Genomic DNA, 21,574 nt, shown 5'->3' on the forward strand with positions numbered 1-21,574 from the left:
TTCCTCTTTCTATATTGCCCAATACATTCCCTCCCAGCTGTCGGGAGAAAAATGTTATGACATCACGGTTATGGATAGCAAAACAGTTCAGATATGCTGCTGTCACAACATATCGAACTCGTAACATTCCCGAAGCACCTAACTTTACCCTCTGAGCACATTACTGTACATCGCCACTCAGAAACAACCAAACCTTCGGCTTCTGTACATGAGTGCTACGAAATGACTGTACCCTAATTCGCTTGCGTGTGTCATACCTCTCACGGTAACACACAGCACTCATTCAGACACTGAACGGCTATAGCAGCGCTCGGCAGCTGGGCTCGCCGCTGGCTGTGACTGTGTTGTCTTAGGTGCCAGCCAAAATAAATGTTAGCAGTTCGCAAGCCTGGTAGAAACAATTTTCTACCATTTTCTCAAGTACATTATCCGGGTTAATGTTTTGGATGAGGAAGGCTACCACAGCTTTCACTACCATTTCGAAAGACATAATTTTAGATTGGCGGTAAATCGCACGAACATTCTCGGCGGTGAGATTGATCTTTTCGCAGTATACGTAACGCAGAATCTCCAGGAAATCGTTCCGCTCGACGGTTTTCAGGGTGATCGTGTTCACGTTAGCATTTTTGAATAGATTGAAAAAGTACTTCGACGAGCACATCAAAATAATCTTATGACCGTATATAGGTTGACGGTGCGGTCCGACTCGGAAGGTTACATCTGAATACAATTCGTTATTCAACAGGAATTCTCGGCGGTCCTCCGCGGGCATCGGATTTGTGATCTCATCATTTTGACTGCTTTTTGTGTCGCTACACAGGAAAACAGATAATTTGTGATAAATGCTACACGGAAACTACTTTTTTCGGTATAAAACGTAACTTACTTCAAGGACATTGTGACTAAATAACACTAGACTTTGTTATGTCCTGTATTGATCAAAATATCAAACAATATACAATTTTCGCAGTTTTCATGATCATTAACGACGCTGAATCCCTCTGGATCTGGTTATGGCGAGTCTTTATCCAAAGGGATTCAACGTCTTTAATGATCATGTTTTGAAATTTGACATTTCAGACCTTTTAATTTAAAGGCCGTGTGCATGAAATATTTCAAAGTTCTTCAGCTGTACGCACACGGAAAAATAAAGCAATCCAAGAATATCTTCTTGATTCATTTCACGCGTGTTTTTTGAAAAGGGCCAATAAGCATACTGTCAAAATTCACTTTGAGAGGAAATTCTGGCCAAAATATCAATCGCCGATTATTAGTGACAGCAGTAAACGAAAGAGAAAACTTTTCTCTTTTATAAAATGCCAACGTCCACTCTTGGCGAGTTACGGTTTGTCCAGAATATTCTCTCAAAGTGAAATTTGACAGTATACTTATTGGCCGTTTACAAAAAAACACGCGAGATTTTAACAACCCTAGTAAACATCGTATGCTTTTAGAGCCTAACGACCTGTTTAGGGTAGACGCAGAATTTTATTTATGCATCGATAGCATACTTTTCTATCTGCCTCTCGTTTCTTCTGCTGTAAATTTTATGCATTGGACATATTCGGTCTATCCAATCATTGAATGCTTACTAGAAGCACAGACTAACAGACATAACACTATGAGGGAATTCCCTCAAAAAACATCGATCCGACAATTTTCCCAGAACACTAGCTCCACCTTTTATTCACAGTCCCAAACACCCATTTACTGGTACGTTACCCCTCAGGTTTGGGAACAATTTTTCACTAGTGTTTTATCCCCCATATGCTTGTTCATATGTCAGTGGCGCCATAATTTCAAATGTGGCCACAGTCCCAACTACAAATATATTTAAAATGACCGTTAAAGCGGGCGAAGCTTTGTTTTTGAGTGTTGTGTCTGTTAGTCTGTGCTAGAAGTATATGCATAAAATGCATAAAAATCACAGCAGAAGAAAAGAGACAGGAATATAAAGTATGCTAACTATGCATATTTTTATTTCTCAGGTTATCATCCAAACAATATGAGGAATCGTTGCACTATATGAGTTAAAGTTTTTGTATAATATTTTTTTATTAGGGAACGGTCGGATGAAACTAGCGCACCAAAAACGTGGTAAAGCTATCGAACGTAAAGCACGTTGATACGATTTTAAGGTATTTAATTCGAAGAACATTCTCAAATCTAACGTTGAAATTTGGGATAAATAGCAAAAAAACCGATCCTGCCAATCTGTAGTAAATGGTTTAAACTAAAAATTTCCTAATTTCGACTTGAATCACCCAAAATACTATCAAGGAAGTGAAGTACCAACCAACATAACCTATACTAAATAATATACCTAAAATTATATAAAAGAAAAAAATGTCCGCTCCCTCTAAATCACCAATATGAGTCAAAAAGTATCTCAAAGGGGCATCACCCGGTCACAAACATCCAAAACAGGCAACAGCAAAACAAATAACAAACAGACAAATGTGTTTAAGTCCGTGGTGGCGTTTTTAGAGCCCATTGACTGCCACGTAATTGTTCCGACACATCCGATAGCAATAGCAAATACAAATTTGTATTTGGCAATAGGAAAGATCATGGTAGCCGCGAACTTTACGAAATTTGAAGCGATCTCAAAACTGGGACGATTTCGGTACAAAATAGAACTGGAAACGAACGATGCGTATACATACAGCCATAGCTAAAGTGTACCTCTCAGTACACAATCTGAAGCTTTTCAAACCAAAATCGATAAAAGAAACGATTTGTTTTGTGAGAGAGTTATCAGTGGAGCACACAGCCCACACTACTTTTACAGTGAACGGCAAGTTACGGCGGGTAGCCTAGAACAAAGTTTCAATAGCCTACCGGTCGCCAGCATCTAGTTTAAATCGCCTAGCCGCCTTTTCGTTCACTGGGAGACGAAAATTTCTTGAAGAGCATTCTAGCAGATGTATCGGTCACGAAGGTCGAGAGGATTTGCAAGAAGCAAGGGGATACGCTTCTTCCAACTACGAGCGTTAAGATCACCACGGAAGGAAGCAATGTTCTCAAGCAAATCAGAATTTACGGTTGTGCCATCAGATCAGAGCTATATGTCTTTCCAGTAACACAACACACTCAAAACAGCTCGGCAATTTTCCAACAGTCGTGTAATCAGCAAATTTAGAAACTGATATCTCAGTAAAATGTGATTTGTTAGCTGAATTTCGGTGAAATACTTTTCGAGTATCAGTTATGAAACGTCACTTTTACTGAGATCTCAGCAAAATATTGTTTACTGAGATCTCAGCTGTTGAAATTTCGGCAAAAGGTGCGAAAAAGGCTGAGATTTGCCCAAAAAATTGAATGTGAATGTCAGAAGTGTTGGCGCTTTGGACATAAGGTCAATTACTGCCGAGCCAAGATGTAAAATGTAAAAATTGCGGTTTCCAGCACAGCGAAAACGAAGAATACACAAACCGCAGACGTTGTACGGGAAATCATAACGCAGCGGATCGGTCATGCCCGGAGAGGACCAGAAGAATGAACATTCTTCGCGCAATGCGCACCAAAGGATCATCTTACCACGAAGCGGAAGCCAGTTACCCAAAGATTTCAAATAGGTTTGCATGTCTTAGCGACGACGAGGAATTCCCAGCATTACCAGCGCTGGAGGAGTAGCTGTAGCAACATAGACGTCGAAACATGCAACCGGGTGGATCCAGACCAGGAAACTGATTCAAAAGAGCAAACACAGAAAGGAAACGGTCTTTTAAATAAAGATTTTCGAAAAAAAATCTTTTCACAGGTACGCCAAGACCTTTTGAAGAGATTAAGATCTACAGTCGTGATTCGCTGGTTGGGCCACAGCCTTGTCCAACTAACGAATTTGATTCGCTAGTTCGACCTACTGACAAATGTCAAAAACTCTCCAAAGGAGATGTTGGCAGTGTAAATGCATCTGTTCACATCTCTAAATATTGTCAGATTGATTGTCAAAGTAAATTTTACATGAGATTTTGGCGTTCAGATGCTTTTTAGTTGGACAATGGTCCAACTAGCGGAGGTCCAAGTAAAAAGCAGTCCAGTTAAAAAGTGTCCAACCTGCGAATCACGACTGCACCTATTATTCTGCTTGTATTTACCGAAACATTCAGATTCACCGCCTCTCTCATTGATTAACTTTCCAACTGACTGAAATTTCATTCAGAATCGAGTGCTTGAGTGAAGAGGAAATATAAATTCCTTTACCAACCAAAGCGTTCATTTGTTATTATGTGAACAATTTGAAGGCAGAAGTTGGCATCTTATACATTGTCGAGCATAAGTGAACTGCGTGATCTATATCTGGTGCACTTTTGCTCAATAATCCCTCTCAGAGCTAGCATAGATACCAAATTCAACCGAAGCTATCCGAACCTGACAGTGCTGTGTCGGGAGAACAAATGACGAGGGAAACGAACCGAACATTTCATTCATCGCGGCGAGTATGAATTGAATTTCGTTTCCCTTTCAAGCTCACGCAGGGATGTCAATTTTTTAAGCTCTAACCAGAACGTCACAATCATCAACGCTGAACTAATGTTTTTATAATCGTTTTCACGCAACGCAAAATACATTATGCATTTCTATTTTGATGGAAAGAAGTGCATTTAATTTCGCTGATTTTAAAATGCATCACCTGTCCCTAAGTTTTAATCACATGTGTTCTATATACACTAGGGTGGCACGAGGATGTATGAAAAAAATTGAATACCGCAGAACAAAGTTAGAAAAATTAGTAATTTCTCAACGAACTCCTACGCCAAATCTGAATCAAATCTGTTGGAGCATGTTTTAGCACAAATGAATCTAAGTTTGTATGGAGTTTACTATGAGAAAATAATACATTTTCATTAAATTCATAAATATTCCGCCTGGTGCCCCTGAAAAATATATTGTATGCTACATTCTATAGATTCAGACAACTAGAACAAATTCTTCTAAAGACAGTTCATAGCTATGACAACTGGTTCATGAGTTATTGCAAAATTAAACTTTTGATGCCCTGAAAGTTATGAAAATAGTGCTGCCTCTGGCTACCCGGCGAGCTGAACCTTCAATCAAGTGAACCTTGACGCATTTGTTGTGGTCACCAGTTATACCGTTGGTGTTAAGCAGAAATATAGTCCAGATGGTATCATCCGAAACATGTGATCTAAAGAACTTGGGATCGAATTGTATCAGAATTATTTTAATGTATTTTTTGCGTACAATAATATACGTTGAGCAAATTAAAATTAAAACGAGACTGAAGCGGGAAAGGTTCCCGTTAGTTTGAAGCTCAATTGATGTTCACCACATCCCTGGGGAGCTGAAAATGGAACTGCTATAGAGTTCCCCGTAAACTGAAGGTAGGTTAATTGAGTAAACTGGGCAGTATCTGTCACTATACACCAGCAAGAGTGTCTCCGGCCATGAAGCACTATTTGATTTTAAACAAAACTTTTGAACGAATCATCCAGGGATTAAGATTGGAGTAGCACCGTGAATATAACGTTAGAACATAAGTTTTCTAAAACAAGTCAGAAATAATGGTTACGATCTCCCTTGTTACTTTATTTGAAAATAACAATTCTACATAATAACGTTCCCGCTTCACAGGCAGCAAAAAAAATTAAAACATTAAAAAATTAAGAACCGAACTCATGTCCTTCAGATTGTTTATTTATGACGCTCGCCTCTGAACTATAAACCACCTATGTTGATAGCTGCCTAATTCGGTTTATGGCTACCACATCACGGTTAACTTGATTGAAATATCAGCCAGAGTATCCAGATAAATTCAATTTCCACCAACGATGTAGACACTTACGCATTGTATAAAGAATAACATTTGAACCAGAACTCGCAGCCTATTACACTCTTCGGGGAAGTTGCACACGGTACTCGTATCTACCGGAATTAACATAGCATATATTTTTAGAATACATAGGAACGTGCCTACGAAGTATTAAATAATGTGGATCGTTTATCCATGTTAAATCACATACAAACTTTAAACCATTTGTGCTAAAATATAGTGCAACCTATCAAATCAACATTTTGCATGGTTGAATGAGGTCGTATAGCGAATAGTTTTAGATCGGTTCTACTGAATTCTAAAATTTGTGCCACCCTAATATACACCCGGTAAATAGTTGTTGGAGTCCTCCTCCATAGACGGGATAAGATTGTGCTTCTCAAATTATACGGCTGAATCCTTGATGCCTATGATTCATTAAATGGCCCTTTTACCAATATTACGGTGATGGGAGCTGTATATAGCTTAGTTGGTCACCGTGACAGTACAGATAACGAAGAAGCATCCCGACAGATAATGCGCGGAATACTCGAATATCCTAATTTATTAATATCCAATGCATCGTCACAAGAATTTAAACTTCCGTTCCTCCTCGCTAGGCCAACAGAATTCATCTGAATTCACCAATCACCTCGCTTTCAAGTTTCAAGCATTGAGCCGTAGACAGTCAAGATAAACCCCACAAATTTCATGGTATAGCTTCCGCATAGCACCTCGTTAAACTTTATGTTATAGCTACGAAGAAATTTTTACATGGATCGTCACGATATTCTTGGCCGTCGTTCTTCTCGAAACCCGCTTTTGCGTTCGCCGACCAAATACTCAGTCAACGACCACAGTTGTAGTTTTGTCTTTTTATTTCGTATATAGATGTTTTAACCTTATGGTCATTTGCCTCTGTTTTGTATTAGAAAAATCTCTAACCTTATGTTGGGGGGTTGAGAATCGAACCGTGACACCACCGACGTGTCACATGGAACAAAAAATGCGTCAGATATTGTCCTAATTGTTTGAATTAAAATACGTTGTTACAATAGCGGCATCTGTATAATGGTTCGCGTGGTAGTCTTCGTCGATAACACAACAGTACGCAAAAACTAAGGGGTATCGACGTTGTACCAGGTATGCTAGAAAGAACAAACCTTTTTTGGCATGTTGAAGATCATTTTTCCAGCTTTTCATTATCCTATGTATGTACTATTTAACAAAACTGTCCGTTACAAGCAAAAAAGTGACAGAATAAATGAATTTTCAATGAGTTCTGAATACGATTTTGATACATATTACCACTACATACGCAGCTGAGGGAATTGCACACTTTCTGTAATATCAATATACTTATCGAGAAGCCTGCCCAGATTCGAACATGGCAGAGCGATCTGTCGTAGTTTGAGATTAGTGATCGCTTCATTTCAAAACAATCGTTATTTTGTATGGGACACTTTTCGAATGCCTCTGTCATGTCGGTTCGTCGGTGCTATGACCGTCCTCTTTCTTACATTTGTATCAGGGAACCTACCGACATCATTTTTATAATAAACGGGAAGTTACGTCAGGTAGCCTAGAAAAAAAAATCAATGGACTACCGCCGTTCTAATTTAACCTGCCTAGTCGCGTACAAAGAAAACTTGCATGAATCCGATTTTACCCAAAAATAAGATATTCCTTAAAGCCAACTATACGTCATCCCATTAATTTTGGTTTCAATAATCATTCCCCCTCCCTTGTTTTGCGGCAGAGGAATAAGTTGTTCTTATAGATTAAAATTACGTACTGGTAGGTAATAAAATTTAAATGTGGTAAGGATGATTTTGAAAAAGAGAAATTTAGATTCGATTTTTGCGATTATCGATTCTACGAATTCTTATAAGAAAGCGTCTCTATTTTTTTTTTTCGACGCATTTTTCATTCGTACCAGAGCCTCACACACTCTTGTCCAAATCTGAAATATTTCAACGACAAAACTGACAGCTTTTTCGGTCAGTCCCGTTTGACGGTCGCGTCAGAGAGCATTAATTTTTCATCGCGAGTTTGCATTTCCTAAAAGTATATGCACAAAATACGACGAAAAAATAATCTGCCAACAAGCCGAACTGGGAATATCCACTGTGTAACTAGAGATTGTTCTATTAGTAAGAATGCCTGCTGGATAATCGACCACGGAAGTGACAACAGGCGAAAATTTTACACTGCGTACTAGTTCGTGCAGGGGTTGGTAGAGGTGGCGTGTCGTCTCGACTCCAACCAGCAAGGCGAGGAGGATTCGCGTCCAACACATCCGGAGAACACCGGGTGACAGTGGTAAGTCTGTTCACAATTTCACTTTGAACTTTTACCGATCTGCTTTGTTGTAGCTGCTGAGCGAAAAAAAAGTTGAGTGTGCGGCAAACAAGCTTCTGTCGATCGTCGTCATCGATAGAAAAAGAAAAACAGTGCAACACGTCGTGACATTTTCTTCGTTTTCCCTTCTCGAGCTGCTCTCCGTGTTAAATCGTGCTTTTGTTATTATTCCTTTGCTGGCGTGCAGAAAATACTCGAGAAGAAAGCAGCAGTAGCAGGAAAGAAAGAGTTTCCCCCCGCGGGATATAAATAGTACGCGGGTGAGTATGATTAAATTGGCATCGATACGAATTTTCGAATCGAATTCAGTCGCAGTTCTAACAGCACTTGCTGAGCATCTCGTTCTATCTGCGTTATCTGCCGAACACGAATGGAAAATTTAAGGAAAATAATTCACCTTTCCAGGAGTCAATCGGATATACCGGGCAATTCTGTGCAGGAGCAGCAACAACGGTTGCCGTTCGGCGCTCGGCTAGAGGTAGACAACAGACGACGCAGATCTCCAGGCGCTTTCCCCAGATACCAACAGCACAGCACGATCGCGAGTATGTCGGGAACGACAGGGAAGCGTAAGGAAATTTACAAATACCTGGCACCATGGCCACTGTACTCGATGAACTGGTCGGTCCGGCCGGACAAACGCTTCCGGTTGGCGCTCGGTAGTTTCGTAGAGGAGTACAACAACAAAGTGCAGATTATCAGTCTCGATGAGGATACGAGCGAGTTTAGTGCTAAGAGGTTAGTTCTTAGTTTTCTTTTTTTGTTGAACTATAATTAGACACCGTCGATAAACACCGGCGCTTTGTTATAGGCGAAGCAGATGCTAATTTGACCTATTTTTCTGTTGTTTTGTTGTACAAAAAACAGCGTTGAGAGTTTGTTTGTAAATGGGTCACTTAGCATAGGTGTGAAATGACACAACACAGAGCGATATTTGGTAGTGTGTTTTGGAAATTCAATTGAATGATATTTATCTGCGTCGAACGCAGGCTATCATGAAATTTTAATTATTTTCATCTTGTTAATGACACAAGAGTAAAAACTTCCGTTATCTTTCAGCACGTTTGATCACCCGTACCCCACGACCAAGATCATGTGGATTCCGGACTCGAAAGGTGTCTTTCCTGACCTGCTGGCCACCAGCGGAGACTATCTGCGAGTTTGGCGTGCTGGCGAACCGGACACCCGGCTGGAGTGTGTCCTGAACAACAACAAAAACAGTGACTTTTGTGCCCCGCTCACTTCGTTCGATTGGAACGAGGTCGACCCGAATCTGGTTGGAACTTCATCGATCGACACGACCTGCACCATCTGGGGACTGGAGACGGGTCAACCGTTGGGCCGAATCAATCTGGTATCCGGTCATGTCAAAACTCAGCTCATTGCACACGACAAAGAGGTGTACGATATTGCATTTTCTCGTGCTGGCGGCGGTCGGGATATGTTTGCCTCGGTGGGAGCGGACGGAAGCGTTCGAATGTTCGATCTGCGTCATCTGGAACATTCGACTATTATTTACGAGGATCCGGCGCATACGCCGCTGTTGCGACTGGCCTGGAACAAACAGGATCCAAACTATTTGGCCACGGTCGCGATGGATTCGTGTGAGGTTATCATATTGGATGTAAGGGTTCCCTGCACTCCGGTGGCAAGATTGAGCAATCATAGGGCTTGTGTGAATGGAATCGCTTGGGCACCGCACAGCTCCTGTCACATTTGCACCGCGGGCGATGACCATCAGGCACTGATTTGGGACATTCAGCAGATGCCACGACCGATAGAAGATCCGATTTTAGCCTACACGGCAGCCGAAGGGGAAGTAAATCAAATTCAATGGGGAGCTACGCAACCCGATTGGATTGCCATCTGCTACAAGACGGCCTGTGAGATTTTAAGGGTTTAAAAAGTTTCAACTTCACGCTATTGTACATATGAAGACTGATTTGAGCTTGTTTTCTTTACTCTCTAATGCATGCTTATCTCTCACTTCTGCGGAGCTTCCAATGTCACTTTCAGTAGCCACTTTTATCATGTTTAACATTAACACAGCAGTGCAAGTGCCCCTGTTTATTTGTACATATTAGGCGCAACGTTCTCAGCTAAAAACCGATCTTCAAACAATCATTGAAATAACCACAATCGCGAGATAACGCAAACAACGGAAGTCTGTGGTCAGTTGTTCCGCAATCTTGCCTGCAACCAATCGTACTTTTGTTTAGGGCTCCAATCAGTGTCACCGTGGTCAACCGGTAGTTTTCCTTGACTGTAATCAAGTTGCACTTGCAACAGCACATTTAGCGGCCTATATAGCCAATCAGAAAACAAACAAAAACGAGCAACATTCTTGTGTTCATGCATCGGTCTAACAGAAGAGACGAGTGGTCGTGGCAGCGGCTTTCACGTTTTGTTTTAGGTTCGCCGCGTGAATCATTTTCGGTGTCGGTTGCCACCAGAAGATGGAACAGAAGAAAATAATAAACTGCAAATTGCATAAAAACACAAACAAGTAATACAAATAAAAAAAAACAATTAGTTTTAAGGTAGTTTTAGAGGGAAAAATAACAGAACATAACTTATACAATAGAAATACACACAGTTGTCAACTGTGTCTAACTGGTCTGCATTGGTACTTATTCACAGACTAACAGGCATAGCACTTAGAACTTATTTTAGAGTGCAACTTTTTGTCTTCACCTGATCATATACACTAACCCGGGTTAGAATTAACAGTTCTCGAATATGTACGGTAAGCTATCCAGTACATGGCAAGTGATGGCAACGCTGTTAGTGGCGATTATCCCAACAAGCGAATTTCTGTTTTTAAGTGAACGACGAAAAACAAAGAGTGTTGTGCCTGTTAGTATGTTACTTAATTTTCTAAGTTTACTGTACACAATACAATAATAAAAATACATTTTTATGAGAGTAACCTTGAATCGTAACACTAAATGCTAACTTCTATGAATGATCATTTTATTAGGACCATAATAAACACAAGAAACGAACAATTTACTTGTTTTGATATTTGATGGTGGTATCACATTTCCAAGAAGCTTTTGATCTTAGAGTACGATCTCTGTATGATGTGACAGTAAGTATTGTTGGAATCTTCCGGTCGCCATACATTGATTCTGTTGAACAATCGAAAATTTCTTGATACGTTTCAGATCAACTGATTTTTGTTTAGTTATCTCTTCTGGCGTTTTACTCATCTTGCACAGAAATTGAAAAAAAAACATACGAAACTCTGGTTTGATGGTTCTACCTGTTAGATTGGAGATTCTCGGCATGTGTTGGTACCAGAACAGTAGCCAGCTTATAATGTTTGGTTTGATTCTTTGGGCAGAAGAGCAGATTTCAAAATGGTGCCAATTGTCAATTTTCGTCATCTACTAACTTATCAACCGGTGATTCCTCAATAGGAAACAATGTTCGAAAGTATCCAAATTTCCCTAACAATAAAATACAATACTTTTTGCGCCAATCATCTACTTTTAACCCTTTAAGGGGCAAATCGTTTTTTTTTTTCGAATTTCGTGAAGCATTTCATATAGCTTTATTACGTACAACGATAATTTTGAGACGTTTTTTCCAATGTTCAAAACATTGCATTAAGTATTATTCGTGGCATTTAAAACTGGACTCCATGAAAGTGCGATTTCTCTTATAAAAGTGCGCTTTTACATTGAATCGTTTTCATGTATGAGGCGCACTTATTCCTCGTTGGAGAATACATAAGTGCGTAATAGACACCAAGACGATTCAATGTAAAAGCGCAGTTCTATTTGCGTTTCCGCACTTTCAGTCGAACTTATTATGTGCGCAATGCGCTATATTTAATCACTTTTTTATCATAACATGGTGACCATCGTCTGATCACAGTGGCTTCCAGAATCGTTTTACTAGAAGACTCCGGCCACTTCAAGTGAACCATGACTACCCTACACTAAAAAAAATTAAACGTTAATTCTATTTGCTTCAAACCACTTAAAATTAGATGAACCCCAAAACAGTGTTGCCGAATATCCCGATTTATCAATATGTAAACCGATTTTTAATTTCAATACCAATAAAGCTACTAAAAATAGCGATTTCTTTTTTCGTACCAAAAAATAACGATTTTCATATAATAAGATCAATTAATATTACGCATGGGCCTTTTTAGAAAATGTCTTCACCTTTCCGCATCAAATCATCCGAAAATTGATTCAGCAATATGCCAGGTTACTATCAAAATTTCAAATGAAGCACTTTTTCCCAAAAACAGAACGTCTTGTGAAAATAATACACGTGAAACATGAAATTCTTAACGAAAACACATAGATGTCAGCACTATAAATCTTCCTTCGGCGGAAAACTTCGTGAGTAGAAACTAATGAGTTGATGTACGGGTGAAAACCGTTTATTAGATTTTTCGTTTATTCGACACGGCTCAATGCATGAGTGAAACGGAGCCGCGTGTCTTTTACACTTTTGATCTGACCGCTTTTTAGTCGGCTGTCAAGTTTACTTCGATAAATAATCGAACTGATAACAGTTAGAGATGTGAACAGATGCATTTGCACTACTAATATCCGTACTTAGCTAGTTTTTGACATCTGCCAGTCGTTCCAACTATAGCCAATCAAATTCTTTAGATGGACGGAAATTCGTTAGATTGATGGAAATTGAATGTAATTCTCCACTGTGTGTGGAGATTCTATTTCGCGGCGGAGGAGCATTTTCGTCGTAGTCTGGTAACGACTGTTGTCTACGGCTGTCATGAAAATTAACGTGAGTTGTATTAACATGCTGCTGCTCAATTTGCTGACTATGATCGTGAAATCTGCCTCCTTGTTGTCTGCATCTTTTTCGGAGGTACCGGCTGGTGCTACAGAAGCATTGGGCGTCGTCATTGATGATTCAATATTTGTTCATGGTCTAATCGTTGTTACCGGTTGGATAATTGTTTGTGATTTAACAGTGGTTGTTGTAGTTTAGATTGTAGTTGATGTGTTCTTCTTGGGGGTTTCCACACACGGCTCTCCGCAGTGTGCAGACTGCTCACACAACTGACACATGGCAGTTTTATCGTCATAGGTACACAGAGTAGCCTTGCAAACCCATATTCTTGGGTCATGAAGAGAGAAATAAAGCGGTGCATTATTACATCGTTGCAAAAATCGAACATAAAATTCCTCCAAGTGTCGCGTCGAATGGACTTCACCGTATTTCGACGTCAATTTGCGGTCTGCGCTATCGTCTGTACCCGGACATAAATAGTTTTATCTCGGTGGCCCTATTACCAGTACAGACATCTTCAGTATTCTCGGAATTACAGGAAGTGGGAAACTAAAACAGTTAGAGCACAGATAACAAACATTTAGGCTAGAATAAAATTTCTTAAAAACCTGTGTAAACTTTCAAATTGATAAACGTTGGAAATCCGTGTTTCACTATTGCCATCTACACTGTTTGCTACTCGTGTTTGACAACCGCACTCCAATTGCATTGCGTCGATCACTACGCCACCTATAAACGTTTGTCAAATGTGTTTCAGAGTCTGGTTTATTCAGAATTTCAGTAGCGGATATTTACACACATTTCGAATCGAGCCTAAACGTCTGTTATCTGTGGTTAGAGCTATTTATTACGGTGAAAAAACATTAAAATTACCAAATACTCTATACCTTCTCAGCTATTGGAGATAGATTTGAAACTTTCGACAAAATTGTTGGATTTTTCATTCTCCTAAAATTTTGTCGAGGAAGCCAACATTGCATCTCTTCTAATTAAAAAAATTGTTCGTGCAACGTTTTTACAGTGATATTTGGAACATGACCGTCAACTCCAAAAGAAACCCCACTTTACACCTAAAAACTCTTGTAAGGGCCCTAAAAAGCTCAGAGCAAGTTCAATAATTTGCATATGGTTCTACCTCTTACAGTAATGGTTCATTAACTATTTTTTATTTCTTTTATTGTTTCCTTGTTAAATCTCCTTTCTACATATCGAATTAGCCACCAGCCAATGGGGAGGAAGTTGCTTTGTAAAAGGGTATTTCCCCATAATGAATCCCATCTATTCCAACACTCCTAACCCCAAGCCCAAAAAAGATACGCGAGGGATCGAGTCTCAAAATTAGCCGTATCGCCAATTTGAATTGCTATAACTCTACCTCTATCCAACTGTTTGCTGATTGCAGAGATTTTATTTTATTTTGCACATAAAATTGCACGGCTCGGGACAATTCAATGTTTGATGTGATATTAGTTATTACCAGTTTGTTAGCCTTCACATGTTTATTTCCTGCGCGCAATTCTGGAAGCTTTACCAGCTGATGAGGCTCTTTTATGTTATTCAATATAAAGGCATTACTGACACTGCAAATGCTCCACAGCTAAGCACCAATTACAGTCGTGATTCGTTGGTTGGGTCCCAGCTTATGTCCAACTAAAGGCTAGTTTACAGTTCTGAAAACGTGTCACGGGATTTGGGTCCCTGTGTATTTTAAATGGAGCTCGGGAAATGAGTCTACATAAAAATGACAGTTTTCCTGAAGTGTAAACCCAACTGCGGGAAACATTACGGGATTTTGAAACTCTCTACACACAGAAATCCGCCCGGGAACAATTCAACACAAATTGTTTCCGACGGGAAAAATAGTATTTTAATAACGTTTGCAATTCGCTGCAAATTTGATGCTGTTTGTATTTTTAAGAAGCAGCAGAGTTTTTGGTTTGACAGTTTGGAGAGATCTCGGCAGGAAATTTTCCCTGATCAAATCCCGACGCAAATCTAATGCGAAATCCCGTGATCATTCAACTGTAAATTAGTCTTAACGAATTTTATTCGCTAGTTGGACCTTGGCTGACAAATGTCAAAAACTCTCCAAAGAAAATATTAGCAGTGTAAAAGATTGTTAGATAGATTGTCAAAGTCAATTTGACATGAGATTTTGACGTTCAGATACTTTTTAGTTGGACAATGGTCCAACTAGCGGAGGTCCAACTAAAAAGCGGTCCAGTGAAAAAGTGTCCAACCAGCGAATCACGAGACTGTTCTCCATTCTGCTGAAGTTCGTTGCATTCATTTCCCGTTCCCTCAGATAAAATATTCATTTCGCGGATAATGACGTGTTGGTAATGGGCAAGAATCTCCGACGACAGACAACCCCCTCAGGCTCAATGGAGGTCGCTTTGAATATTTCTCCGATGGCAAAAATAATGCTGATAAGTCTCCTTTTCGATACAATTAATATCCATCTAATACAACCGGCCCCTGAATAGTCTCTTTTCGGACCAAAGATAAGTCATTTAACATCATCGATATATCGCGTGAACTAACTAAACTACTTTCGGCAGTGTACGAAGAAGTATCTTGTCTATGTACCCGCCCGGGAAGTAGAGATTGATGATGCAGTCTCCGACAGAGGCCTTAACTACGAAGTATGGGGTTGGCTCCTTCAAAAACCCTTTGCTTCTGTCGGTGAAAATTCTGGTTTGCAAGCAATTGCGTTTAGCAAAAATCGAGGAGAATAAGAAAACAAGTAATTTTCCATCAGCCTGATTTCGAGCCTTTCGCTGGATGTGCTCTTTTTAAAACTTTGTTCTTTTAAACAGGGCTCGTCTACCTGTTCGCCTTTTTGTGCCGCGGGGCATAAACTGCCGTCGTTGCAAATTTTCTAATGTGCCCACAAATTTTCAAAAGAGAAAAATCATTACCTCTCCTAAGTTTCTTCATAAAGGCCTGAGAGTGTCTCTTGATGGGTGCTGTTACAAAACCGAAGTAAGGTGCTCCCCTGTCTCAGAAGCCTTAGAAACTAACAGGAATTGAAACTTCCGATACCATGAAGCATCAAAAACCGTAAGTATATTTCAGTTCCTTATTTTGTTTCCCCGGATAACTTCCGACGTAGTTCTTCCACAATTTTAACATTATTTGCCAGGGCCGAGAAAACACTATGGAGTAGTGTTTTTAGGGATCAAAAGGTATCAACAAACTTTGCTGCAAGAGGGCCAATGACGGTCGTGACTTCATTCGTGTGATATCTCGGGTCATTGGCTCTGCGCTTGTGGTGATGGTTATCACGACATTGAACATGTTATCTGGTCATGTGACTAGTGTTCTAGCGCCAGATCTTCCTTAAACGAATTTTACGGGCGCCATTTTGTGTCTTTCGTCTTAAAAAAGTGTAAATGAAGACGAACCTATAAGATTTTTGAATCCTAAAACTGTTTCCTTCTATGTTTTTTCATTGGCCCACAAAAAATTACAAATTTTGCTTACTTTTTGGTCATTTGAATAAGAACCTCCCATAGAAGCGGTTAGTTTGCCTCCAAATTCGTCGTGATAAATTGCTTATTCAACTAATCAATCGAGGCTGTCTGCCAGTACTTAACCGAAACACTAATAGTGTGACCATCGATAGCTAGTCCGGTCATCTTTTAATTGACTCCTTCGACACCAGTTTAGCCATACCAAGCGGTAACGCGGGTGGCTTCGTGAAAACTGTGAAATAGGAATTTAAAGCTTGAAGGAAAATCTGATGTTGTTCCAAAAGATTATGATCCAACATCCAAGACTAACTTGGAACCTCCATCCAGTCTAACATAGGCTAGACTTACTGTTGTCCGCCCGGAATCAAATCGAGGGACTCAGGGGTCCGCGTGCACTTTTAAGTAACAAGTGAATCTTTTTTGAGTAATTGTTGTGAAACTTCAAATATTGTGCCTTGCAGGATAATCGCTCGATATGCGATTATATGAAAGCTCAATTGAGATAGGCGCGTGACAGCCGCCTATATAAAGTTATAGGCAGCTTTTTCCTTGAAGCTATCGAAAAGCACACAGCTGGCAGAAAAATAAAGCTCCACTGAAATCTGCTTGCGGAGCAACTGCGGCTATATTTGATGCGCCTTTCAGACGCCCGCAATGTGAGATTTTATTATAAGCGCGACAATAAACACACAGAGCCGTAACGCGGCCTTCTAGTGCTGTTGGAAGGATCTCAGTTTTGCACCCTTTGGGGCATTTTTCGAACCAATCTAACCGGAAAGTAATGCAATCAGTCTGAAGCACCAAACACTATAGTTCAGGGAAATTTTAAATATAAGTTCGATGTAAATTTGTCTCTATTATCATTCAAAGTCAGTTGTTTAAAGGTTACGGATGGAGCACTTTTTCGGAGAACTTTAGGAAACAAGTGGCATCTATGTACTTGAAGGCGACAGACAGAGGATCGTTTCGCAAGATTGGGTGTGTAGATTAGTTTATTGAGCTGACGATTTATTAGAGAATTCTACCCGCTTCTATCACACAACAATTCGAAGACATTATTTGAATATTTGTTCCTTCACCAACCGTTCGGTATATTTACTTCCGATGCTTGTAAACTGGTAAAAATACTTTTGTGTTTGACTGTCGCTCATTTCATGTAAATTCAAGCCTCAAATCTTTATATTCATGAAATCAGTTGACGCCAGAGGTTAAAATATTCGCTCATTCTTACGACAAGCAGTTTATCGCACAGCTTTTTCATCCTTAGTAGGCACGGACACAACTTTTCACCTTTCAAAAAATTGCGAGAATTTTCTGACAATGCAGTATGGAAGCGTGATAATTTCGTAGCCTCGAACCTCGTGATAAATTAAGTTCAAGAAAAACCATTAATATATTACATTATAGAATTTATTTCCCCACATTATTGCATTATTTTCATTCTAAGGATCTGTATCTACTCATTTTTGTGACTTTTTGCGAAACCATTAGTTATTCGGCAGTTTTACATTAGGCGCAAAAATATCATCTCATATTATACCGCGAAAAAATAAGATCCAATGCTGTCTTGTCGAGAACAGTTGGAGAGCAAACAATGTTATATCGTATGTTTGCTTTTTATTGCTGGTTGAAGTAGGTGAAATATCGCCTTATTCTGTTCACGAACGCGAAAATTGTAAACTCTGGTTGACGCTAGGTATGTGGAGGGAGCATCTATTCAAGAGACTGTATATTAGGATGCCAATAGTTTATATAGAAGGAAAATAATAATCGAATTTTATAACACCCTTCGAAATCAGAGTAGAAATTTAGAATGTATTTGACGTTGCGTGTAATACGTCAAAGCCCTGCAATAAAAAAGCTCCACATCCAACAAAACATCGAACGAAGTAGATCGGTGTAAGGCGTTTGTTGAACAGACTAGTATGCGGGGAAAGTGAAAAGTTGATGCAAAAATGTACATTCAATGCTTTTTTTCAACTTCCGTGCAAATTTGATGTATATTTTTATAGCGATCTGCCCCTAGTATCATGCTTTGACTTCCCGTTTAAATCATATACATCGAACTCTGATCTTATTTTGGATAATAGACAATCCGCTAAATATTCTAAAGTTTTCGAAAGAACTGACGCAGGAATACTCATCGTGACAGTTTTCTCGAACGTTCGCCCAGATAAGCTCAGAATTGTGTTATTCTGACTAAAGCAAGCAAATTACGGTACTGGTGAAAAGCCTTTTACGAAGCACTACCGTGTCTAAATGCCCGCTCACAACGATGAGATCGACGGTGCAGTCACTGATTCGAGTTTGTCATGAGTGGAGCTATTGAAACACGGAGTTGGCTATTTCAAGGACCCCTTGCTCTAACGAGCAAAGATTTTGAATAGCAGTCGCACTGGGCGTGACAAAATGGTGCATCCTTTCAAACTCGTGGTAAATAACCTGCTTTGGCAGGAGATGCCACCTAGCCATGCCACGTGTACAAGCAGCGTCCGAGCAATCTGAAGCATTCACTCAAAAAGTGCTCCGTGTACTCTTTTGCAGAAATATTAAAAAGAGCTACGCCACTCACCACGACAAATCATTGTGCTCTCTTGGCTGAGGAGTGTGATTCTGATGATCCCCATGTGGGGACATCTTTTACTGCTCCCAAGAATTATAGGCAGATGATATTCCTTAGAAAAGCTTAAATTTTTCTCTTGAGAGGCCACCAAATATACCAGCTCGAGCAGGCTCTGACACAAATCCGATGTAAACGATACTTGATCATAGAAATTTGAGATGAGTCAAGGAGTTTTCGGTGCTTCCAGGGAAAATCTCATGTGACATTTCAACTAGAGATGCAACTTAGTGTAGAACTCGTTGATGACCGACAACTTTGTGATATTGCGGAACTATTGCCGGCATCGAGTAGGCTTCTCGATTACAATTGATCTAGCTTACTCCACGATCTTTGCTACAGCTTTAAGGAGAGGGGCTGCTCCATTACCTATGACCACAAATCTATCCCATTGTATTTCTATGAAGATGAGTGAACTAGCGATAAAGCTTGCAATATTTTCGCTATTTTTTAATTTGATGTCTTTGCAGTTGAAATTTTGTAGTAGTGTAACACGAGCACGTTCGTTGTTTAATCTTTTATCCACTTTTGTTTTGCGAGCAACACCATATATTATGAATAAATCTGTTTGAGACTGACAGAGCCGTAGGGTAATCTTTTGGTACCTTTGGTGGAGTTTCAGTTGTGCACTTCTTCGATGCTTTCTTTTTCAGCTCGATTTTCGAACAAAAATTTTGCTTATATTTTAACATTTATCCTCACTTATTTTATAGAGCAGATCGGGATTTCAGCGCCCTCTAAGGTTGGCCAAACCCGCCAACCACACGCTACGGCTCTGCATATGGGTCATTCCACGCGAAGTGATCAAAAAAAGATGCAAACTTGAAATCGACCTTCACGGATTTGAACAAAATTTGGAGGAATTGTTCATCTAGGGCCAATATATAAAAACCCAAATTTTTGTGTCAATTGAACCACCCCTCGGGTCATGGGAGCACCCCCCGTTTTGGCAAATTGTCAAAACCCTTGATTTTCTTTTGATCATATCTCCGGTTCTATTTACTCTAGAATTAAACCACAGGATGGCTTTTGAAGAAAATTGTTCAAGGAGTCTATAAAAAATATTATTTTTTGCCGACAGTGTTGCCAAGTGTGCAATTTTTTCAGTTAAATATTAAAAGTTAATTTTTCTCAAAATACGTATATTTTAATTTTGAAAATTTTAATGCCATCGCGTTCCTCAGACATTTTTACATAAAAAACACTTATCATCCCAATATAATATGAGCGCATCCTGAGATATACCGTTTTGAAGGGAAAAACTCCGATTTTCTCATATAAAAATCCATTTTTATTGGCCAAAATTGAGAAAATCTTCAAACTGTCATAAAAATCGACCCTGATCTGCTAGAAGCAAACCAAATACGTAGTTTTTCATCATTTCTCGTCTACTTCACGAAAAATTATGTTTGAACTCAGAATACTCAAGTTGGTTTTTTAGTGTTGTGCGCTTGCGATTTTATATGGGAAATTGCGGTTTTTTCTCTTCAAAACGGTGTATCTCAGGATGCGCTCATATTATATTGAGATGATAAGTGTTTTTTATGTAAAAATGTCTGAGGAACGCGATGGCATTAAAATTTTCAAAATTAAAATATACGTATTTTGAGAAAAATTAACTTTTAATATTTAACTGAAAAAATTGCATACTTGGCAACACTGTCGGCAAAAAATAATATTTTTTATAGACTCCTTGAACAATTTTCTTCAAAAGCCATCCTGTGGTTTAATTCTAGAGTAAATAGAACCGGAGATATGATCAAAAGAAAATCAAGGGTTTGCCAAAACGGGGGGTGCTCCCATGACCCGAGGGGTGGTTCAATTGTCACAAAAATTTGGGTTTTTATATATTGGCCCTAGATGAACAATTCCTCTAAATTTTGTTCAAATCCGTGGAGGTCGATTACACGTGCCTTGATCACTTCGCATGGAATGACCCATATACTAATGGAATTTTTTGTGTTTTGGGATTTTAGTTCATCTATTGGTCTTCAATCGTGATCACCGCAAACCTCTTAAATAAAAAAGGGTTTCGAGAAAAAAGCCATAACTCCACCAATCATCAATACATATTTATAAACCTGTGCTTATTTATTACACTGAAAAATGTAGTTCCTAAATACTATAAGTTTGATGTAATGAAATCATTGCTTTATGCTTTTATGTAAATTCAAACTTTCTTGACCATTTTCTCACAAAAAGGTATGTAACCCCTTAAACCAATTTGCGCATTAAGGGCACAAAACCTAACATAAATTAATGTCGTTTTCGATTGAGAACCTGGAAACTAACCCAGGTTAGTTGCTTCAAACGAACGTTTTTAATGGAACTGAGTTGGGTTCTCGCCAAACAGTTGTGGTGTGAGCGAACCCGAAATATTTTTCAGGTTAGAACCCAACCCGGTTTTCAGTTCAGTGGCGCATAACCTAGGTTCGAAACTGGCTTCAAACAAACGGTTTGCCAGCAGTTGGGTCCGAAACTGAGTTAGTTTCTGCCTCAAGCGAAAACGACATAAGTTTGATTTTTTTGTGCTTCGGATTCATCTCGTCAGTAACTAGC

The 21,574-nt window shown here is 39.4% G+C and overlaps 2 protein-coding genes across 2 annotated transcripts; one reads left to right on the forward strand and one right to left on the reverse strand.

The window, feature by feature from the left end:
- Positions 1 to 238: 238 nt before the first annotated feature.
- LOC131686018 (kelch-like protein 40a) lies at positions 239 to 1,012 on the reverse strand. The gene is made up of 2 exons (XM_058970130.1): positions 887 to 1,012; positions 239 to 812 (listed from the first exon to the last, which is right to left on the reverse strand). Exons 1-2 carry the CDS (start codon positions 895 to 897, stop codon positions 350 to 352), a joined length of 474 nt encoding a protein of 157 aa, XP_058826113.1. The 5' UTR covers positions 898 to 1,012; the 3' UTR covers positions 239 to 349.
- A 6,758-nt stretch (positions 1,013 to 7,770) lies between these two features.
- LOC131686086 (DDB1- and CUL4-associated factor 7) lies at positions 7,771 to 11,145 on the forward strand. The gene is made up of 4 exons (XM_058970231.1): positions 7,771 to 8,098; positions 8,152 to 8,397; positions 8,543 to 8,875; positions 9,197 to 11,145. The coding sequence occupies exons 3-4, from the start codon at positions 8,685 to 8,687 to the stop codon at positions 10,038 to 10,040; spliced, it is 1,035 nt and encodes a 344-aa protein (XP_058826214.1). The 5' UTR covers positions 7,771 to 8,098; positions 8,152 to 8,397; positions 8,543 to 8,684; the 3' UTR covers positions 10,041 to 11,145.
- The last annotated feature ends 10,429 nt before the right edge of the window (positions 11,146 to 21,574 follow it).

Source organism: Topomyia yanbarensis, chromosome 1 (genome assembly GCF_030247195.1).
Source record: "Topomyia yanbarensis strain Yona2022 chromosome 1, ASM3024719v1, whole genome shotgun sequence".
Classification (NCBI taxonomy): domain Eukaryota; kingdom Metazoa; phylum Arthropoda; class Insecta; order Diptera; family Culicidae; genus Topomyia; species Topomyia yanbarensis.

Excerpts from the sequence above, each read along its gene's own strand:
- LOC131686086 (XM_058970231.1), top strand. The coding sequence starts at position 8,685 with ATGTCGGGAACGACAGGGAAGCGTAAGGAAATTTACAAATACCTGGCA. Across the intron at positions 8,876-9,196 it reads AGCGAGTTTAGTGCTAAGAG|CACGTTTGATCACCCGTACC; the intron begins GTTAGTTCTTAG and ends GTTATCTTTCAG.